The 20,431-nt window shown below is 66.4% G+C and overlaps 1 protein-coding gene and 1 long non-coding RNA gene across 2 annotated transcripts in view; one reads left to right on the top strand and one right to left on the bottom strand.

The window, feature by feature from the left end:
* CPSF1 (cleavage and polyadenylation specific factor 1) overlaps window positions 1-20,431 on the top strand; it is a 112,640-nt gene that overhangs the window by 73,515 nt on the left and 18,694 nt on the right. The window contains 6 exon segments of the mRNA XM_048286336.1: window positions 7,420-7,509; window positions 7,631-7,822; window positions 11,187-11,339; window positions 16,207-16,323; window positions 18,314-18,404; window positions 20,070-20,154. Of these exon segments, the coding sequence (XP_048142293.1) occupies window positions 7,420-7,509; window positions 7,631-7,822; window positions 11,187-11,339; window positions 16,207-16,323; window positions 18,314-18,404; window positions 20,070-20,154 (728 nt within the window).
* Window positions 11,424-11,798, bottom strand: LOC125316923. Its single transcript, XR_007199912.1, has 3 exons — window positions 11,760-11,798; window positions 11,548-11,627; window positions 11,424-11,493 (listed from the first exon to the last, which is right to left on the bottom strand). It is a non-coding gene; the product is annotated as an uncharacterized LOC125316923 (long non-coding RNA).

The following is a 20,431-nucleotide window of genomic DNA, read 5'->3' as shown; positions in this document are numbered from 1 at the left end:
ACTGGGATGGACTGGGAGCGCTGGGAGTGGGGCTGGGCTGGCGCCAGAGCCGCCCGCTGCTGCTGGTGAGGGTTAAACTGGGAGCACTGGGATGGACTGGGAGCAGTGGGAGTGGGGCTGGGCCGGCGCCAGAGCCGCCCGCTGCTGCTGGTGAGAGTTAAACTGGGAGCACTGGGATGGACTGGGAGCGCTGGGAGTGGGGCTGGGCCGGCGCCAGAGCCGCCCGCTGCTGCTGGTGAGGGTCAAACTGGGAGCACTGGGATGGACTGGGAGCAGTGGGAGTGGGGCTGGGCCGGCGCCAGAGCCGCCCGCTGCTGCTGGTGAGGGTCAAACTGGGAGCACTGGGATGGACTGGGAGCTGCTGCTGGCGGGGCTGGGCCGGCGCCAGAGCCGCCCGCTGCTGCTGGTGAGGGTCAAACTGGGAGCACTGGGATGGACTGGGAGCAGTGGGAGTGGGGCCGGGCCGGCGCCAGAGCCGCCCGCTGCTGCTGGTGAGAGTTAAACTGGGAGCACTGGGATGGACTGGGAGCGCTGGGAGTGGGGCTGGGCCGGCGCCAGAGCCGCCCGCTGCTGCTGGTGAGGGTTAAACTGGGAGCACTGGGATGGACTGGGAGCAGTGGGAGTGGGGCCGGGCCGGCGCCAGAGCCGCCCGCTGCTGCTGGTGAGAGTCAAACTGGGAGCACTGGGATGGACTGGGAGCGCTGGGAGTGGGGCTGGGCCGGCGCCAGAGCCGCCCGCTGCTGCTGGTGAGAGTTAAACTGGGAGCACTGGGATGGACTGGGAGCGCTGGGAGTGGGGCTGGGCCGGCGCCAGAGCCGCCCGCTGCTGCTGGTGAGGGTCAAACTGGGAGCACTGGGATGGACTGGGAGCAGTGGGAGTGGGGCTGGGCCGGCGCCAGAGCCGCCCGCTGCTGCTGGTGAGGGTCAAACTGGGAGCACTGGGATGGACTGGGAGCGCTGGGAGTGGGGCTGGGCCGGCGCCAGAGCCGCCCGCTGCTGCTGGTGAGAGTCAAACTGGGAGCACTGGGATGGACTGGGAGCAGTGGGAGTGGGGCTGGGCCGGCGCCAGAGCCGCCCGCTGCTGCTGGTGAGAGTTAAACTGGGAGCACTGGGATGGACTGGGAGCGCTGGGAGTGGGGCTGGGCCGGCGCCAGAGCCGCCCGCTGCTGCTGGTGAGGGTCAAACTGGGAGCACTGGGATGGACTGGGAGCAGTGGGAGTGGGGCTGGGCCGGCGCCAGAGCCGCCCGCTGCTGCTGGTGAGGGTCAAACTGGGAGCACTGGGATGGACTGGGAGCAGTGGGAGTGGGGCTGGGCCGGCGCCAGAGCCGCCCGCTGCTGCTGGTGAGGGTCAAACTGGGAGCACTGGGATGGACTGGGAGCAGTGGGAGTGGGGCTGGGCCGGCGCCAGAGCCGCCCGCTGCTGCTGGTGAGAGTCAAACTGGGAGCACTGGGATGGACTGGGAGCGCTGGGAGTGGGGCTGGGCCGGCGCCAGAGCCGCCCGCTGCTGCTGGTGAGGGTCAAACTGGGAGCACTGGGATGGACTGGGAGCAGTGGGAGTGGGGCTGGGCCGGCGCCAGAGCCGCCCGCTGCTGCTGGTGAGGGTTAAACTGGGAGCACTGGGATGGACTGGGAGCGCTGGGAGTGGGGCTGGGCCGGCGCCAGAGCCGCCCGCTGCTGCTGGTGAGGGTCAAACTGGGAGCACTGGGATGGACTGGGAGCAGTGGGAGTGGGGCCGGGCCGGCGCCAGAGCCGCCCGCTGCTGCTGGTGAGGGTCAAACTGGGAGCACTGGGATGGACTGGGAGCAGTGGGAGTGGGGCTGGGCCGGCGCCAGAGCCGCCCGCTGCTGCTGGTGAGAGTTAAACTGGGAGCACTGGGATGGACTGGGAGCAGTGGGAGTGGGGCTGGGCCGGCGCCAGAGCCGCCCGCTGCTGCTGGTGAGGGTCAAACTGGGAGCACTGGGATGGACTGGGAGCAGTGGGAGTGGGGCTGGGCCGGCGCCAGAGCCGCCCGCTGCTGCTGGTGAGAGTTAAACTGGGAGCACTGGGATGGACTGGGAGCGCTGGGAGTGGGGCTGGGCCGGCGCCAGAGCCGCCCGCTGCTGCTGGTGAGGGTCAAACTGGGAGCACTGGGATGGACTGGGAGCAGTGGGAGTGGGGCTGGGCCGGCGCCAGAGCCGCCCGCTGCTGCTGGTGAGGGTTAAACTGGGAGCACTGGGATGGACTGGGAGCGCTGGGAGTGGGGCTGGGCTGGCGCCAGAGCCGCCCGCTGCTGCTGGTGAGGGTTAAACTGGGAGCACTGGGATGGACTGGGAGCAGTGGGAGTGGGGCTGGGCCGGCGCCAGAGCCGCCCGCTGCTGCTGGTGAGAGTTAAACTGGGAGCACTGGGATGGACTGGGAGCAGTGGGAGTGGGGCCGGGCCGGCGCCAGAGCCGCCCGCTGCTGCTGGTGAGAGTCAAACTGGGAGCACTGGGATGGACTGGGAGCGCTGGGAGTGGGGCTGGGCCGGCGCCAGAGCCGCCCGCTGCTGCTGGTGAGGGTCAAACTGGGAGCACTGGGATGGACTGGGAGCAGTGGGAGTGGGGCTGGGCCGGCGCCAGAGCCGCCCGCTGCTGCTGGTGAGGGTCAAACTGGGAGCACTGGGATGGACTGGGAGCGCTGGGAGTGGGGCTGGGCCGGCGCCAGAGCCGCCCGCTGCTGCTGGTGAGAGTCAAACTGGGAGCACTGGGATGGACTGGGAGCAGTGGGAGTGGGGCTGGGCCGGCGCCAGAGCCGCCCGCTGCTGCTGGTGAGAGTTAAACTGGGAGCACTGGGATGGACTGGGAGCGCTGGGAGTGGGGCTGGGCCGGCGCCAGAGCCGCCCGCTGCTGCTGGTGAGGGTCAAACTGGGAGCACTGGGATGGACTGGGAGCAGTGGGAGTGGGGCCGGGCCGGCGCCAGAGCCGCCCGCTGCTGCTGGTGAGAGTCAAACTGGGAGCACTGGGATGGACTGGGAGCAGTGGGAGTGGGGCTGGGCCGGCGCCAGAGCCGCCCGCTGCTGCTGGTGAGGGTCAAACTGGGAGCACTGGGATGGACTGGGAGCGCTGGGAGTGGGGCTGGGCCGGCGCCAGAGCCGCCCGCTGCTGCTGGTGAGGGTTAAACTGGGAGCACTGGGATGGACTGGGAGCGCTGGGAGTGGGGCTGGGCCGGTGCCAGAGCCGCCCGCTGCTGCTGGTGAGGGTCAAACTGGGAGCACTGGGATGGACTGGGAGCAGTGGGAGTGGGGCTGGGCCGGCGCCAGAGCCGCCCGCTGCTGCTGGTGAGAGTTAAACTGGGAGCACTGGGATGGACTGGGAGCAGTGGGAGTGGGGCTGGGCCGGCGCCAGAGCCGCCCGCTGCTGCTGGTGAGAGTTAAACTGGGAGCACTGGGATGGACTGGGAGCAGTGGGAGTGGGGCTGGGCCGGCGCCAGAGCCGCCCGCTGCTGCTGGTGAGGGTCAAACTGGGAGCACTGGGATGGACTGGGAGCAGTGGGAGTGGGGCTGGGCCGGCGCCAGAGCCGCCCGCTGCTGCTGGTGAGGGTCAAACTGGGAGCACTGGGATGGACTGGGAGCAGTGGGAGTGGGGCTGGGCCGGCGCCAGAGCCGCCCGCTGCTGCTGGTGAGAGTCAAACTGGGAGCACTGGGATGGACTGGGAGCAGTGGGAGTGGGGCTGGGCCGGCGCCAGAGCCGCCCGCTGCTGCTGGTGAGAGTTAAACTGGGAGCACTGGGATGGACTGGGAGCGCTGGGAGTGGGGCTGGGCCGGCGCCAGAGCCGCCCGCTGCTGCTGGTGAGGGTCAAACTGGGAGCACTGGGATGGACTGGGAGCAGTGGGAGTGGGGCTGGGCCGGCGCCAGAGCCGCCCGCTGCTGCTGGTGAGAGTCAAACTGGGAGCACTGGGATGGACTGGGAGCAGTGGGAGTGGGGCTGGGCCGGCGCCAGAGCCGCCCGCTGCTGCTGGTGAGAGTTAAACTGGGAGCACTGGGATGGACTGGGAGCGCTGGGAGTGGGGCTGGGCCGGCGCCAGAGCCGCCCGCTGCTGCTGGTGAGGGTCAAACTGGGAGCACTGGGATGGACTGGGAGCAGTGGGAGTGGGGCTGGGCCGGCGCCAGAGCCGCCCGCTGCTGCTGGTGAGAGTCAAACTGGGAGCACTGGGATGGACTGGGAGCGCTGGGAGTGGGGCTGGGCCGGCGCCAGAGCCGCCCGCTGCTGCTGGTGAGGGTCAAACTGGGAGCACTGGGATGGACTGGGAGCAGTGGGAGTGGGGCTGGGCCGGCGCCAGAGCCGCCCGCTGCTGCTGGTGAGGGTTAAACTGGGAGCACTGGGATGGACTGGGAGCGCTGGGAGTGGGGCTGGGCCGGCGCCAGAGCCGCCCGCTGCTGCTGGTGAGGGTCAAACTGGGAGCACTGGGATGGACTGGGAGCGCTGGGAGTGGGGCTGGGCCGGCGCCAGAGCCGCCCGCTGCTGCTGGTGAGGGTCAAACTGGGAGCACTGGGATGGACTGGGAGCAGTGGGAGTGGGGCTGGGCCGGCGCCAGAGCCGCCCGCTGCTGCTGGTGAGAGTTAAACTGGGAGCACTGGGATGGACTGGGAGCGCTGGGAGTGGGGCTGGGCCGGCGCCAGAGCCGCCCGCTGCTGCTGGTGAGGGTCAAACTGGGAGCACTGGGATGGACTGGGAGCAGTGGGAGTGGGGCTGGGCCGGCGCCAGAGCCGCCCGCTGCTGCTGGTGAGGGTTAAACTGGGAGCACTGGGATGGACTGGGAGCGCTGGGAGTGGGGCTGGGCCGGCGCCAGAGCCGCCCGCTGCTGCTGGTGAGGGTCAGACTGGGAGCACTGGGATGGACTGGGAGCGCTGGGAGTGGGGCTGGGCTGGCGCCAGAGCCGCCCGCTGCTGCTGGTGAGGGTTAAACTGGGAGCACTGGGATGGACTGGGAGCAGTGGGAGTGGGGCTGGGCCGGCGCCAGAGCCGCCCGCTGCTGCTGGTGAGAGTTAAACTGGGAGCACTGGGATGGACTGGGAGCGCTGGGAGTGGGGCTGGGCCGGCGCCAGAGCCGCCCGCTGCTGCTGGTGAGGGTCAAACTGGGAGCACTGGGATGGACTGGGAGCAGTGGGAGTGGGGCTGGGCCGGCGCCAGAGCCGCCCGCTGCTGCTGGTGAGGGTCAAACTGGGAGCACTGGGATGGACTGGGAGCTGCTGCTGGCGGGGCTGGGCCGGCGCCAGAGCCGCCCGCTGCTGCTGGTGAGGGTCAAACTGGGAGCACTGGGATGGACTGGGAGCAGTGGGAGTGGGGCTGGGCCGGCGCCAGAGCCGCCCGCTGCTGCTGGTGAGGGTTAAACTGGGAGCACTGGGATGGACTGGGAGCAGTGGGAGTGGGGCTGGGCCGGCGCCAGAGCCGCCCGCTGCTGCTGGTGAGAGTTAAACTGGGAGCACTGGGATGGACTGGGAGCGCTGGGAGTGGGGCTGGGCCGGCGCCAGAGCCGCCCGCTGCTGCTGGTGAGGGTTAAACTGGGAGCACTGGGATGGACTGGGAGCAGTGGGAGTGGGGCTGGGCCGGCGCCAGAGCCGCCCGCTGCTGCTGCTGAGAGTCAAACTGGGAGCACTGGGATGGACTGGGAGCAGTGGGAGTGGGGCTGGGCCGGCGCCAGAGCCGCCCGCTGCTGCTGGTGAGAGTCAAACTGGGAGCACTGGGATGGACTGGGAGCAGTGGGAGTGGGGCTGGGCCGGCGCCAGAGCCGCCCCCTGCTGCTGGTGAGGGTCAAACTGGGAGCACTGGGATGGACTGGGAGCAGTGGGAGTGGGGCTGGGCCGGCGCCAGAGCCGCCCGCTGCTGCTGGTGAGGGTCAAACTGGGAGCACTGGGATGGACTGGGAGCAGTGGGAGTGGGGCTGGGCCGGCGCCAGAGCCGCCCGCTGCTGCTGGTGAGAGTTAAACTGGGAGCACTGGGATGGACTGGGAGCGCTGGGAGTGGGGCTGGGCCGGCGCCAGAGCCGCCCGCTGCTGCTGGTGAGGGTTAAACTGGGAGCACTGGGATGGACTGGGAGCGATGGGAGTGGGGCTGGGCCGGCGCCAGAGCCGCCCGCTGCTGCTGGTGAGAGTCAAACTGGGAGCACTGGGATGGACTGGGAGCAGTGGGAGTGGGGCTGGGCCGGCGCCAGAGCCGCCCGCTGCTGCTGGTGAGGGTCAAACTGGGAGCACTGGGATGGACTGGAGCAGTGGGAGTGGGGCTGGGCCGGCGCCAGAGCCGCCCGCTGCTGCTGGTGAGGGTCAAACTGGGAGCACTGGGATGGACTGGGAGCGCTGGGAGTGGGGCTGGGCCGGCGCCAGAGCCGCCCGCTGCTGCTGGTGAGGGTCAAACTGGGAGCACTGGGATGGACTGGGAGCAGTGGGAGTGGGGCTGGGCCGGCGCCAGAGCCGCCCGCTGCTGCTGGTGAGGGTCAAACTGGGAGCACTGGGATGGACTGGGAGCAGTGGGAGTGGGGCTGGGCCGGCGCCAGAGCCGCCCGCTGCTGCTGGTGAGAGTTAAACTGGGAGCACTGGGATGGACTGGGAGCAGTGGGAGTGGGGCTGGGCCGGCGCCAGAGCCGCCCGCTGCTGCTGGTGAGAGTTAAACTGGGAGCACTGGGATGGACTGGGAGCAGTGGGAGTGGGGCTGGGCCGGCGCCAGAGCCGCCCGCTGCTGCTGGTGAGGGTCAAACTGGGAGCACTGGGATGGACTGGGAGCGCTGGGATGGACTGGGAGCGTACTGGTGGATTTCGGGGTGCTGGGCTGGATTTTGGGGTGCCCTGACCCATTTTCGGGGCTCCCAGGTGGATTTTGGGGGTTCCCCGGTGGATTTTGGGGGTTCCCCGGTGGATTTCGGGGTGCTGGGCTGGATTTTGGGGTGCCCTGACCCATTTTCGGGGCTCCCAGGTGCACGTGGAGCAGGAGCTGCTCCTCTACGAGGGGTTTGGGGGTTCCCAGGTGGATTTTGGGGTGCCCTGACCCCGTTTTCGGGGCTCCCAGGTGGATTTCGGGGCTCCCAGGTGGATTTTGGGGCTCCCCGGTGGATTTCGGGGTGCTGGGCTGGATTTTGGGGTGCCCTGACCCATTTTCGGGGCTCCCAGGTGCACGTGGAGCAGGAGCTGCTCCTCTACGAGGGGGTTGGGGGTTCCCAGGTGGATTTTGGGGTGCCCTGACCCTATTTTGGGGGTTCCCCGGTGGATTTTGGGGCTCCCCGGTGGATTTCGGGGTGCTGGGCTGGATTTTGGGGTGCCCTGACCCATTTTCGGGGCTCCCAGGTGGATTTTGGGCGTTTCCCCGGTGGATTTTGGGGGTTCCCCGGTGGATTTTGGGGGTTCCCCGGTGGGATTTCGGGGTGCTGGGGCTGGATTTTGGGGTGCCCTGACCCATTTTCGGGGCTCCCAGGTGCACGTGGAGCAGGAGCTGCTCCTCTACGAGGCCTTCGCCCACGACTCCCAGCTGGGCCAGAGCAACCTCAAGGTCCGGTTCCGCAAGGTGAGGAAGGCTCCGGGTGGGGGGGTCCTGGGGAGTGGGGGGGGGGGGAGGGTCCCGCACCCCCAAACCCCGTTTTTGGGGACCCCCCTGACCCCCCCAGGCCGTGGCCGTGTCCCCCCAGGTGCCCCACGGCATCAATTTCCGCGAGAAGAAGCCGAAGCCGTCGCGGAGAAGAAGCCGGAGGGGCCGGGGGGGGCAGCCCCGGGTGGGACCCCCGGGGGGGCCGCGGGTGGGACCCCCGAGGAGCCGGGGGGGGCCCCGGGGCCGCGTCGCCCGGTTCCGGCCCTTCCAGGACATCTACGGCTACTCCGGGGTGAGCCGGGACCCCGAGGCTGGGGGGAAGGGGACCCCGAATCTGGGCAGGGGGGACCCCGAATTTGTGGGGAAGGGGGGACCCCGAATCTGGGAAGGGGGACCCCGAATCTGGGGGAGGGACCCCAAATCTGGGAGGGGACCCTGAATCTGGGCAGGGGGGACCCCAAATCTGGGGGAGGGGACCCCGAATCTGGAGGGAAGGGGGACCCCAAATCTGGGCAGGGGGGACCCCAAATCTGGGGGGAGGGACCTCGAATTTGTGGGGAGGGGGGACCCCGAATCTGGGCAGGGGGGACCCCGAATTCGGGGGGGTCCAAAATCTGGGCAGGGGGGACCCCAAATCTGGGGGAGGGGACCCCGAATCTGGGGGGAAGGGGGACCCCAAATCTGGGGGAGGGGGGACCCTGAATTTGGGCAGGGGGGACCCCAAATTTGTGGGGAGGGGGGACCCCGAATCTGGGCAGGGGGGACCCCAAATCTGGGGGAGGGGACCCCGAATCTGGGGGGAAGGGGGGACCCCAAATCTGGGGGAGGGGGGACCCTGAATTTGGGGGGAGGGACCCCGAATCTGGGGGGAGGGGGACCATGAATCTGGCGGGGGACCCCGAATTTGGGCAGGGGGGACCCCGATTTGGGCAGGGGGGGACCCCGAATTTGTGGGGAGGGGGGACCCCAACTCTGGGCAGGAGGGGACCCCGAATCTGGGGGGAGGGGGACCCTAAATCTGGGGGGGACCCCGAATCTGGGCAGGGGGGGACGCAGAATCTGGGGGGGAGGGACCCCGAATCTGGGCAGGGGGGGACCCCGAGTCTGGGCAGGGGGGACCCCAAATCTGGGAAGGGGGACCCCAAATCTGGGGGAGGGACCTCGAATTTGTGGGGAGGGGGGGACCCCAAATGTGGGCAAGGGGGACCCCAAAGCTGGGGGGAGGGGGGACCCCGAATCTGGGGGGGTCTAAAATCTGGACAGGGGACCCCAAATCTGGGGGAGGGGACCCCAAATCTGGGCAGGAGGGACCCTGAATCTGGGGGGGGACCCCGAATCTAGGGGGAGGGACCCCAAATCTGGGCAGGGGGGACCCCGAATCTGGGGGGAGGAGACCACGAATCTCTTGGGAGGGGGGACCCCAAATCTCTCGAGGAACCGTAAATATGTGGGATGGTCCCTCACCTGTCCCAGGTGTTCACCTGCGGCCCCTCCCCACACTGGGTGCTGCTCACCGGCCGGGGGTCTCTGGGTGCCCCTGTCCCGGGGGTCTCTGGGTGCCCCATTCCCGGGGGTCTCTGGGTGCCCCTGTCCCGGGGGTCTCTGGGTGTCCCAGTCCCGGGGGTCTCTGGGTGCCCCTGTCCCGGGGGTCTCTGGGTGCCCCTGTCCTGGGGGTCTCTGGGTGCCCCTGTCCCGGGGGTCTCTGGGTGCCCCATTCCCAGGGGTCTCTGGATGCCCCATTCCCGGGGGTCTCTGGGTGTCCCTGTCCCGGGGGTCTCTGGGTGCCCCTGTCCCGGGGGTCTCTGGGTGCCCCATTCCCGGGGGTCTCTGGGTGCCCCATTCCCGGGGGTCTCTGGGTGCCCCTGTCCCAGGGGTCTCTGGGTGTCCCTGTCCTGGGGGTCTCTGGGTGTCCCTGTCCCGGGGGTCTCTGGGTGCCCCATTCCCGGGGGTCTCTGGGTGCCCCTGTCCCGGGGGTCTCTGGGTGCCCCATTCCCGGGGGTCTCTGGGTGCCCCTGTCCTGGGGGTCTCTGGGTGCCCCATTCCCGGGGTCTCTGGGTGCCCCATTCCCGGGGGTCTCTGGGTGTCCCCGTCCCGGGGGTCTCTGGGTGCCCCATTCCCGGGGGTCTCTGGGTGTCCCTGTCCCGGGGGTCTCTGGGTGTCCCATTCCCGGGGGTCTCTGGGTGCCCCATTCCCGGGGGTCTCTGGGGTGTCCCTGTCCTGGGGGTCTCTGGGTGCCCCATTCCTGGGGGTCTCTGGGTGCCCCATTCCCGGGGGTCTCTGGGTGCCCCATTCCCGGGGGTCTCTGGGTGCTGCTGTCCTGGGGGTCTCTGGGTGCCCCTGTCCTGGGGGTCTCTGGGTGCCCCATTCCCGGGGGTCTCTGGGTGTCCCAGTCCTGGGGGTCTCTGGGTGCCCCATTCCCGGGGGTCTCTGGGTGTCCCTGTCCCGGGGGTCTCTGGGTGCCCCATTCCCAGGGGTCTCTGGGTGCCCCTGTCCCGGGGGTCTCTGGGTGCCCCTGTCCTGGGGGTCTCTGGATGCCCCATTCCCGGGGGTCTCTGGGTGCCCCATTCCCGGGGGTCTCTGGGTGTCCCTGTCCCGGGGGTCTCTGGGTGCCCCATTCCCGGGGGTCTCTGGATGCCCCATTCCCGGGGGTCTCTGGGTGCCCCATTCCCGGGGGTCTCTGGGTGCCCCATTCCCGGGGGTCTCTGGGTGTCCCTGTCCTGGGGGTCTCTGGGTGCCCCTGTCCCGGGGGTCTCTGGGTGCCCCATTCCCGGGGGTCTCTGGGTGCCCCATTCCCGGGGGTCTCTGGGTGCCCCATTCCCGGGGGTCTCTGGGTGTCCCTGTCCTGGGGGTCTCTGGGTGTCCCTGTCCCGGGAGTCTCTGGGTGCCCCATTCCCGGGGGTCTCTGGGTGTCCCTGTCCCGGGGGTCTCTGGGTGCCCCTGTCCCGGGGGTCTCTGGGTGCCCCTGTCCCGGGGGTCTCTGGGTGTCCCTGTCCCGGGGGTCTCTGGGTGTCCCATTCCCGGGGGTCTCTGGGTGCCCCATTCCCGGGGGTCTCTGGGTGCCCGATTCCTGGGGGTCTCTGGGTGCCCCATTCCCGGGGGTCTCTGGGTGCCCCTGTCCCGGGGGTCTCTGGGTGCCCGATTCCTGGGGGTCTCTGGGTGCCCCTGTCCCGGGGGTCTCTGGGTGCCCCTGTCCTGGGGGTCTCTGGGTGCCCCATTCCCGGGGGTCTCTGGGTGCCCCTGTCCCGGGGGTCTCTGGGTGTCCCTGTCCCGGGGGTCTCTGGGTGCCCCATTCCCGGGGGTCTCTGGGTGTCCCTGTCCTGGGGGTCTCTGGGTGCCCCATTCCCGGGGGTCTCTGGGTGCCCCATTCCCGGGGGTCTCTGGGTGCCCCTGTCCCGGGGGTCTCTGGGTGCCCCATTCCCGGGGGTCTCTGGGTGCCCCTGTCCCGGGGGTCTCTGGGTGCTGCTGTCCTGGGGGTCTCTGGGTGCCCCATTCCCGGGGGTCTCTGGGTGCCCCATTCCCGGGGGTCTCTGGGTGTCCCATTCCCGGGGGTCTCTGGGTGTCCCTGTCCTGGGGGTCTCTGGGTGCTGCTGTCCCGGGGGTCTCTGGGTGTCCCTGGGTGCTCCCAGGTGTGACCAGGTGTCCCTCACCTGTGCCAGGTGTTCATCTGCGGCCCCTCCCCGCACTGGGTGCTGCTGACGGGCCGGGGGGCGCTGCGGCTGCACCCGATGGGCATCGACGGCCCCGTGGAGTCCTTCGCGCCCTTCCACAACGTCAACTGCCCCAAGGGCTTCCTGTACTTCAACCGCCAGGTGAGCGCACCTGGGCACACCTGGGCACACCTGGGTGGGCACCTGGGCACACCTGGGTGGGCACCTGGGGGCACCTGGGCACACCTGGGGGGCACCTGAACTGCCCCAAGGGCTTCCTGTACTTCAACCGCCAGGTGAGCGCACCTGGGCACTCCTGGGCACACCTGGGTGGGCACCTGGGCACACCTGGGTGGGCACCTGGGGGCACCTGGGCACAGCTGGGGGGCACCTGAACTGCCCCAAGGGCTTCCTGTACTTCAACTGCCAGGTGAGCGCACCTGGGCACACCTGGGGGGCACCTGGGCACAGCTGGGGGGGCACCTGAACTGCCCCAAGGGCTTCCTGTACTTCAACTGCCAGGTGAGCGCACCTGGGCACTCCTGGGCACACCTGGGGGCACCTGGGCACACCTGGGCACACCTGGGCACACCTGGGGGGCACCTGGGCACAGCTGGGGGGGCACCTGAACTGCCCCAAGGGCTTCCTGTACTTCAACCGCCAGGTGAGCGCACCTGGGCACTCCTGGGCACACCTGGGCACACCTGGGCACACCTGGGTGGGCACCTGGGGGCACCTGGGCACACCTGGGGGCACCTGGGCACACCTGGGGGGCACCTGAACTGCCCCAAGGGCTTGCTGTACTTCAACCGCCAGGTGAGCGCACCTGGGCACTCCTGGGCACACCTGGGTGGGCACCTGGGCACACCTGGGGGCACCTGGGCACACCTGGGCACCGCTGGGGGGGCACCTGAACTGCCCCAAGGGCTTCCTGTACTTCAACCGCCAGGTGAGCGCACCTGGGCACACCTGGGTGGGCACCTGGGCACACCTGGGCACACCTGGGCACACCTGGGCACCGCTGGGGGGGCACCTGAACTGCCCCAAGGGCTTCTTGTACTTCAACCGCCAGGTGAGCACACCTGGGCACACCTGGGCACACCTGGGGGGCACCTGGGCACACCTGGGCACACCTGGGCACACCTGGGTGGGCACCTGGGGGCACCTGGGCACACCTGGGGGGCACCTGAACTGCCCCAAGGGCTTCCTGTACTTCAACCGCCAGGTGAGCGCACCTGGGCACTCCTGGGCACACCTGGGGGCACCTGGGCACACCTGAGCACACCTGGGCACACCTGGGCACTCCTGGGCACACCTGGGGGCACCTGGGCACACCTGGGGGGTCCCTGACCCATTTTTAGGGTCCTTGACCCATTTTTGGGGTATTTTGGGGGTCCCCGAAGCGTTTTTGGAGTCCCTGACCCATTTTTGGGGTCCTTGACCCATTTTGGGGGCATTTTTGGGTCCTTGACCCGTTTTTGGGGTATTTCAGGGTAATTTGACGGAGTTTCAGGTGATGCTGAGCATCGTGAGGGGGTCAGAGGTTTTTGGGGGTCCCTGACCCAGTTTTGGGACATTTTGGGACATTTTGGGGTGTTTCAGAGTGAGCTGAGGCTCAGGGAGTTTTTGGGGGTCCCGGACTCATTTTTGGGGTCATTTTGGGCTGTTTTGGGGTCAGGGCGAGCTCAGGATCAGCGTGCTGCCCGCGTACCTGTCCTACAACGATCCTGCCCCATTTTGGGGGGTTTTGGGGTCATTTTGGGACTTTTTGGGGTGTTTCATGGAGAGCTGAGGCTCAGGGGATTTTTGGGGGTCCCTGCCCCATTTTGGGATAATTTTGGGACATTTTGGGGCTTTTTGGGGTGTCTCAGAGTGAGCCGAGTTTCAGGGGGTTTTTGGGGGGACCCGGACTCATTTTTGGGGTCATTTTGGGCTGTTTTGGGGTCAGGGCGAGCTCAGGATCAGCGTGCTGCCCCCATACCTGTCCTACAACGATCCTGACTCATTTTTGGGGTAATTTCGGGGTGTTTTGGGGTCAGGGCGAGCTCAGGATCAGCGTGCTGCCCGCGTACCTGTCCTACAACGATCCTGACTCATTTCTGGGGTAATTTCGGGCTGTTTTGGGGTCAGGGCGAGCTCAGGATCAGCGTGCTGCCCGCGTACCTGTCCTACAACGATCCTGACTCATTTTTGGGGTAATTTCGGGCTGTTTTGGGGTCAGGGCGAGCTCAGGATCAGCGTGCTGCCCGCGTACCTGTCCTACAACCATCCTGCCCCATTTTGGGGTAATTTCGGGCTGTTTTGGGGTCAGGGCGAGCTCAGGATCAGCGTGCTGCCCCCATACCTGTCCTACAACCATCCTGACTCATTTTTGGGGTAATTTCGGGCTGTTTTGGGGTCAGGGCGAGCTCAGGATCAGCGTGCTGCCCGCGTACCTGTCCTACAATGATCCTGACTCATTTTTGGGGTAATTTCGGGCTGTTTTGGGGTCAGGGCGAGCTCAGGATCAGCGTGCTGCCCGCATACCTGTCCTACAACGATCCTGACTCATTTTTGGGGTAATTTCGGGCTGTTTTGGGGTCAGGGCGAGCTCAGGATCAGCGTGCTGCCCGCGTACCTGTCCTACAACGACCCTGCCCCATTTTGGGGGATTTTGGGGTCATTTTGGGACTTTTTGGGGTGTTTCATGGAGAGCTGAGGCTCAGGGGATTTTTGGGGGTCCCTGCCCCATTTTGGGATAATTTTGGGACATTTTGGGGCTTTTTGGGGTGTCTCAGAGTGAGCCGAGTTTCAGGGGGTTTTTGGGGGGACCCGGACTCATTTTTGGGGTAATTTCGGGCTGTTTTGGGGTCAGGGCGAGCTCAGGATCAGCGTGCTGCCCGCGTACCTGTCCTACAACAATCCTGCCCCATTTTGGGGGATTTTGGGGTCATTTTGGGACTTTTTGGGGTGTTTCATGGAGAGCTGAGGCTCAGGGGATTTTTGGGGGTCCCTGCCCCATTTTGGGATAATTTTGGGACATTTTGGGGCTTTTTGGGGTGTCTCAGAGTGAGCTGAGGCTCAGGGAGTTTTTGGGGGTCCCGGACTCATTTTTGGGGTAATTTCGGGCTGTTTTGGGGTCAGGGCGAGCTCAGGATCAGCGTGCTGCCTGCGTACCTGTCCTACAACGATCCTGCCCCATTTTGGGGGGTTTTGGGGTTATTTTGGGACTTTTTGGGGTGTTTCATGGAGAGCTGAGGCTCAGGGGATTTTTGGGGGTCCCTGCCCCATTTTGGGATAATTTTGGGACATTTTGGGGCTTTTTGGGGTGTCTCAGAGTGAGCCGAGTTTCAGGGGGTTTTTGGGGGGACCCGGACTCATTTTTGGGGTCATTTTGGGCTGTTTTGGGGTCAGGGCGAGCTCAGGATCAGCGTGCTGCCCCCATACCTGTCCTACAACGATCCTGACTCATTTTTGGGGTAATTTCGGGCTGTTTTGGGGTCAGGGCGAGCTCAGGATCAGCGTGCTGCCCGCGTACCTGTCCTACAACGATCCTGACTCATTTCTGGGGTAATTTCGGGCTGTTTTGGGGTCAGGGCGAGCTCAGGATCAGCGTGCTGCCCGCGTACCTGTCCTACAACGATCCTGACTCATTTTTGGGGTCATTTTGGGCTGTTTTGGGGTCAGGGTGAGCTCAGGATCAGCGTGCTGCCCGCGTACCTGTCCTACAACGATCCTGACTCATTTTTGGGGTAATTTCGGGCTGTTTTGGGGTCAGGGCGAGCTCAGGATCAGCGTGCTGCCCGCGTACCTGTCCTACAACCATCCTGACTCATTTTTGGGGTAATTTCGGGCTGTTTTGGGGTCAGGGCGAGCTCAGGATCAGCGTGCTGCCCGCGTACCTGTCCTACAACGATCCTGACTCATTTTTGGGGTAATTTCGGGCTGTTTTGGGGTCAGGGCGAGCTCAGGATCAGCGTGCTGCCCGCGTACCTGTCCTACAACCATCCTGCCCCATTTTGGGGTAATTTCGGGCTGTTTTGGGGTCAGGGCGAGCTCAGGATCAGCGTGCTGCCCCCATACCTGTCCTACAACCATCCTGACTCATTTTTGGGGTAATTTCGGGCTGTTTTGGGGTCAGGGCGAGCTCAGGATCAGCGTGCTGCCCGCGTACCTGTCCTACAACAATCCTGACTCATTTTTGGGGTAATTTCGGGCTGTTTTGGGGTCAGGGCGAGCTCAGGATCAGCGTGCTGCCCACGTACCTGTCCTACAACGATCCTGACTCATTTTTGGGGTAATTTCGGGCTGTTTTGGGGTCAGGGCGAGCTCAGGATCAGCGTGCTGCCCGCGTACCTGTCCTACAACCATCCTGCCCCATTTTGGGGTAATTTCGGGCTGTTTTGGGGTCAGGGCGAGCTCAGGATCAGCGTGCTGCCCCCATACCTGTCCTACAACGATCCTGACTCATTTTTGGGGTCATTTTGGGCTGTTTTGGGGTCAGGGCGAGCTCAGGATCAGCGTGCTGCCCGCGTACCTGTCCTACAACGATCCTGACTCATTTTTGGGGTAATTTCGGGCTGTTTTGGGGTCAGGGCGAGCTCAGGATCAGCGTGCTGCCCGCGTACCTGTCCTACAACGATCCTGACTCATTTTTGGGGTAATTTCGGGCTGTTTTGGGGTCAGGGCGAGCTCAGGATCAGCGTGCTGCCCGCGTACCTGTCCTACAACGATCCTGACTCATTTTTGGGGTAATTTCGGGCTGTTTTGGGGTCAGGGCGAGCTCAGGATCAGCGTGCTGCCCGCGTACCTGTCCTACAACGATCCTGACTCATTTTTGGGGTAATTTCGGGCTGTTTTGGGGTCAGGGCGAGCTCAGGATCAGCGTGCTGCCCGCGTACCTGTCCTACAACGATCCTGACTCATTTTTGGGGTAATTTCGGGCTGTTTTGGGGTCAGGGCGAGCTCAGGATCAGCGTGCTGCCCGCGTACCTGTCCTACAACGATCCTGACTCATTTTTGGGGTAATTTCGGGCTGTTTTGGGGTCAGGGCGAGCTCAGGATCAGCGTGCTGCCCGCGTACCTGTCGTACGACGCGCCCTGGCCGGTGCGGAAGATCCCCCTGCGCTGCACCGCCCACTATGTGGCCTACCACGTGGAGTCCAAGGTGGGCACACCTGGGGGCACCTGGGCACACCTGGGCACACCTGGGATACACCTGGGGTACACCTGGGCACATCTGAGAGCATGTGGGCACACCTGGGCACACCCAGGACCCACCTGGGCACACCTGGGGGCACACCTGGGGATACCTGGGGCACACCTGGGATACACCTGGGCACATCTGAGAGCATGTGGGCACACCTGGGCACACCTGGGCACACCCAGGGCCCACCTGGGCACACCTGGGGGCACAGCTGGGGATACCTGGGGCACACCTGGGCACACCCAGAACACACCTGGGCACACCCAGGACACACCTGGGCACACCTGGGCACACCCAGGACCCACCTGGGCACACCCAGGACCCACCTGGGCACACCTGGGGCACACCTGGGCACACCCAGAACACACCTGGGCACACCCAGGACACACCTGGGCACACCTGGGCACACTCAGGACACACCTGGGCACACCCAGGACACACCTGGGCACACCTGGGCACACCCAGGACACACCTGGGCACACCTGGGGGCGTAGCTGGGGATACCTGGGGCACACCTGGGCACACCCAGGACACACCTGGACACACCTGGGCACACCTGGGCACACTCAGGACACACCTGGGCACACCCAGGACACACCTGGGCACACCTGGGCACACTCAGGACACACCTGGGCACACCTGGGCACACCCTGGGGCCCCTCCTGCTCTTCCTCACCTTCCTCGTTCCTTCCTCTTCCTCCTCTTCTTCCTCCTCGCTCCTCTCCTTTCCTCTTCTCCTTTCCCTCCTTCTTCTTCCTCCTCTTCCTCCCTCTCCTTCCTCCTCCTCCTCCCCCTTTCCTCCTCCCCCTCCTGTTTTTCCTCCTTTTCTCCTCATTTTCTTTTTCCTTCCTCTTCTTCCTCCTCTTCCTTTTCTCTCCTTCCTCCTCTTCTTCCTTCTCCTTTTTTCCTCCTCCTCCTCCTCCTCCTCCTCCTCTTCCTCGCTCTTCCTCTGCTCCTTTTTCTTTCTCCTTCATCGTTTTCCTTTTTCTTTGTCCTCTTCTTCTTTTTTCCTTTTTTTTTTGAGTTTTTCTTACTTTTTTCCCCTCTTTTCCCCCTCAGTTCCTGTTTCTCCTTCTTCTCCTCTTCTTCCTTTCCATTCTTCCTCTTTCTTCCTCTTCCTCCTCCTCCTCCTTCCTCTTCCTCCTCTTTCTCACCGGGGCGACCCTGGGTGGGATCTGGGGGGGGGCTCCAGGGGGGTCCCAGGGGATGTTGGGGGTCCCTGAGGGGGGTCCCAGGGGATGTTGGGGTTCCTGGGGGGGGTCCCAGGGGATGTTGGGGGTCCTGGGGGGGTCCTGGGGGGTCCCAGGGGATGTTGGGGGTTCTGGGAGGGTCCTGGGGGGTCCCAGGGGATGTTGGGGTTCTGGGGGGGTCCCAGGGGATGTTTGGGGTTCTGGGGGGTCCTGGGGGGGGGGTCCCAGGGGATGTTGGGGGTCCTGTTGGGGGTCCCTGAGGGGGGTCCCAGGGGATGTTGGGGGTTCTGAGAGGGTCCTGGGCAGGGTCCCAGGGGATGTTGGGGGTCCCTGAGGGGGTCCCAGGGGATGCTGGGGGGTCCTGGGGGGGTCCCAGGGGATGTTGGGGGTCCTGGGGGGGGTCCCAGGGGATGCTGGGGGGTCCTGGGGGGGTCCCAGGGGATGTTGGGGGTCCCTGAGGGGGTCCCAGGGGATGCTGGGGGTCCTGGGGGGGGGGTCCTGGGGGATGTTGGGGGTCCCTGAGGGGGTCCTGGGGGGTCCCAGGGGATATTAGGGGTCCTGGGGGGATCCTGAGAGGGGTCCCAGGGGATGTTGGGGTTCCTGGGGGGGGGTCCCAGGGGATGTTGGGGGTCCTGGGGGGGGGGGGGGGGGGTCTCAGGGGATGTTGGGGGGTCCTGGGGGTGGGTCTCAGGGGATGTTGGGGGGTCCTGGGGGGGTCTCTGTGGTGTCACCCCCCCCCCCAATCCCGTGTCCCCCCGCAGGTGTACGCGGTGGCCACGAGCTCCCCCCACCCCTGCACGCGCATCCCCCGCATGACGGGCGAGGAGAAGGAGTTCGAGAGCATCGAGCGCGGTGAGGGGGGGACACCCCGGGGACACCCCAGGGACACCCCAGGGACACCCCGGGGACACCCCAGGGACACCCCCAGGGGACACCCCAGGGACACCCCGGGGACACCCCAGGGACACCCAGGGACACCCAGGGACACCCCGGGGACACCCCGGGGACACCCCAGGGACACCCCGGGGACACCCCAGGGACACCCAGGGACACCTCGGGGACACCCCGGGGACACCCCAGGGACACCCCGGGGACACCCCCAGGGGACACCCAGGGACACCCAGGGACACCCCAGGGACACCCAGGGACACCCCGGGGACACCCCAGGGACAGCCAGGGACACCCCAGGGACACCCCAGGGACACCCAGGGACACCCCGGGGACACCTTGGGGACACCCAGGGACACTTCCATTCCCAGTGCCCCCTCCCAATCCCAGTGCCCCCCCCATTCCCAGTGCCCTCTCCCATTCCCAGTGCCTCCATTCCCAGTGCCTCCATTCCCAGTGGCCCCCCCCATTCCCAGTGCCCCCCCAATCCCAGTGCCCCCTCCCATTCCCAGTGCCCCCCCAATCCCAGTGCCCCCTCCCATTCCCAGTGCCTCCATTCCCAGTGCCCCCCTCCCATTCCCAGTGCCCCCCCAATCCCAGTGCCCCCTCCCATTCCCAGTGCCCCCTCCCATTCCCAGTGCCCCCCCCATTCCCAGTGCCCCCTCCCATTCCCAGTGCCTCCATTCCCAGTGCCCCCTCATTCCCAGTGCCCCCTCCCATTCCCAGTGCCCCCCCCATTCCCAGTGCCCCCTCCCATTCCCAGTGCCTCCATTCCCAGTGCCCCCTCCCATTCCCAGTGCCCCCCCATTCCCAGTGCCTCCATTCCCAGTGCCCCCCCCATTCCCAGTGCCCCCCCAATCCCAGTGCCCCCTCCCAATCCCAGTGCCTCCATTCCCAGTGCCCCCTCCCATTCCCAGTGCCCCCCCCAATCCCAGTGCCCCCCCCCATTCCCAGTGCCCCCTCCCATTCCCAGTGCCCCCTCCCATTCCCAGTGCCCCCCCCCATTCCCAGTGCCCCCTCATTCCCAGTGCCCCCTCCCATTCCCAGTGCCCCCCCCATTCCCAGTGCCCCCTCCCATTCCCAGTGCCCCCTCCCATTCCCAGTGCCTCCATTCCCAGTGCCCCCCCCCATTCCCAGTGCCCCCTCCCATTCCCAGTGCCCCCCCCATTCCCAGTGCCTCCATTCCCAGTGCCTCCATTCCCAGTGCCCCCTCCCATTCCCAGTGCCCCCCCCCATTCCCAGTGCCCCCTCATTCCCAGTGCCCCCTCCCATTCCCAGTGCCCCCCCATTCCCAGTGCCCCCTCCCATTCCCAGTGCCCCCTCCCATTCCCAGTGCCTCCATTCCCAGTGCCCCCCCCCATTCCCAGTGCCCCCTCCCATTCCCAGTGCCCCCCCCATTCCCAGTGCCCCCTCCCATTCCCAGTGCCTCCATTCCCAGTGCCCCCTCCCATTCCCAGTGCCCCCCCCAATCCCAGTGCCTCCTCCCATTCCCAGTGCCCCCCCAATCCCAGTGCCTCCATTCCCAGTGCCCCCTCCCATTCCCAGTGCCCCCCCCATTCCCAGTGCCCCCCTGACCCTGTGCCCCCCCGTGTGCCCCCCTGACCCTGTGCCCCCCGTGTGCCCCCCCAGACGAGCGCTACGTCCCCCCCCAGCAGGAGGCCTTCAGCATCCAGCTCATCTCCCCGGTCAGCTGGGAGGCCATTCCCAACACCAGGTGAGACCGACCCCAAAAACATCCCTGGGAACCCCAAAATATCCCCGGGAAACCCCAAATATCCCGGGGACCCCAAAATATCAGTGGGGACCCCAAAATATCCCCGGGAAACCCCAAATATCCCGGGGACCCCAAAATATCAGTGGGGACCCCAAAATATCTCCGGGAAACCCCAAATATCCCGGGGACCCCAAAATATCAGTGGGGACCCCAAAATATCTCCGGGAAACCCCAAATATCCCCGGGACCCCAAAATATCCCTGGGAAACCCCAAATT

The sequence above is a fragment of the Corvus hawaiiensis genome, chromosome 26 (assembly GCF_020740725.1).
Source record: "Corvus hawaiiensis isolate bCorHaw1 chromosome 26, bCorHaw1.pri.cur, whole genome shotgun sequence".
NCBI classification, from domain to species: domain Eukaryota; kingdom Metazoa; phylum Chordata; class Aves; order Passeriformes; family Corvidae; genus Corvus; species Corvus hawaiiensis.
This window is presented reverse-complemented; position numbering and strand designations above follow the sequence as displayed.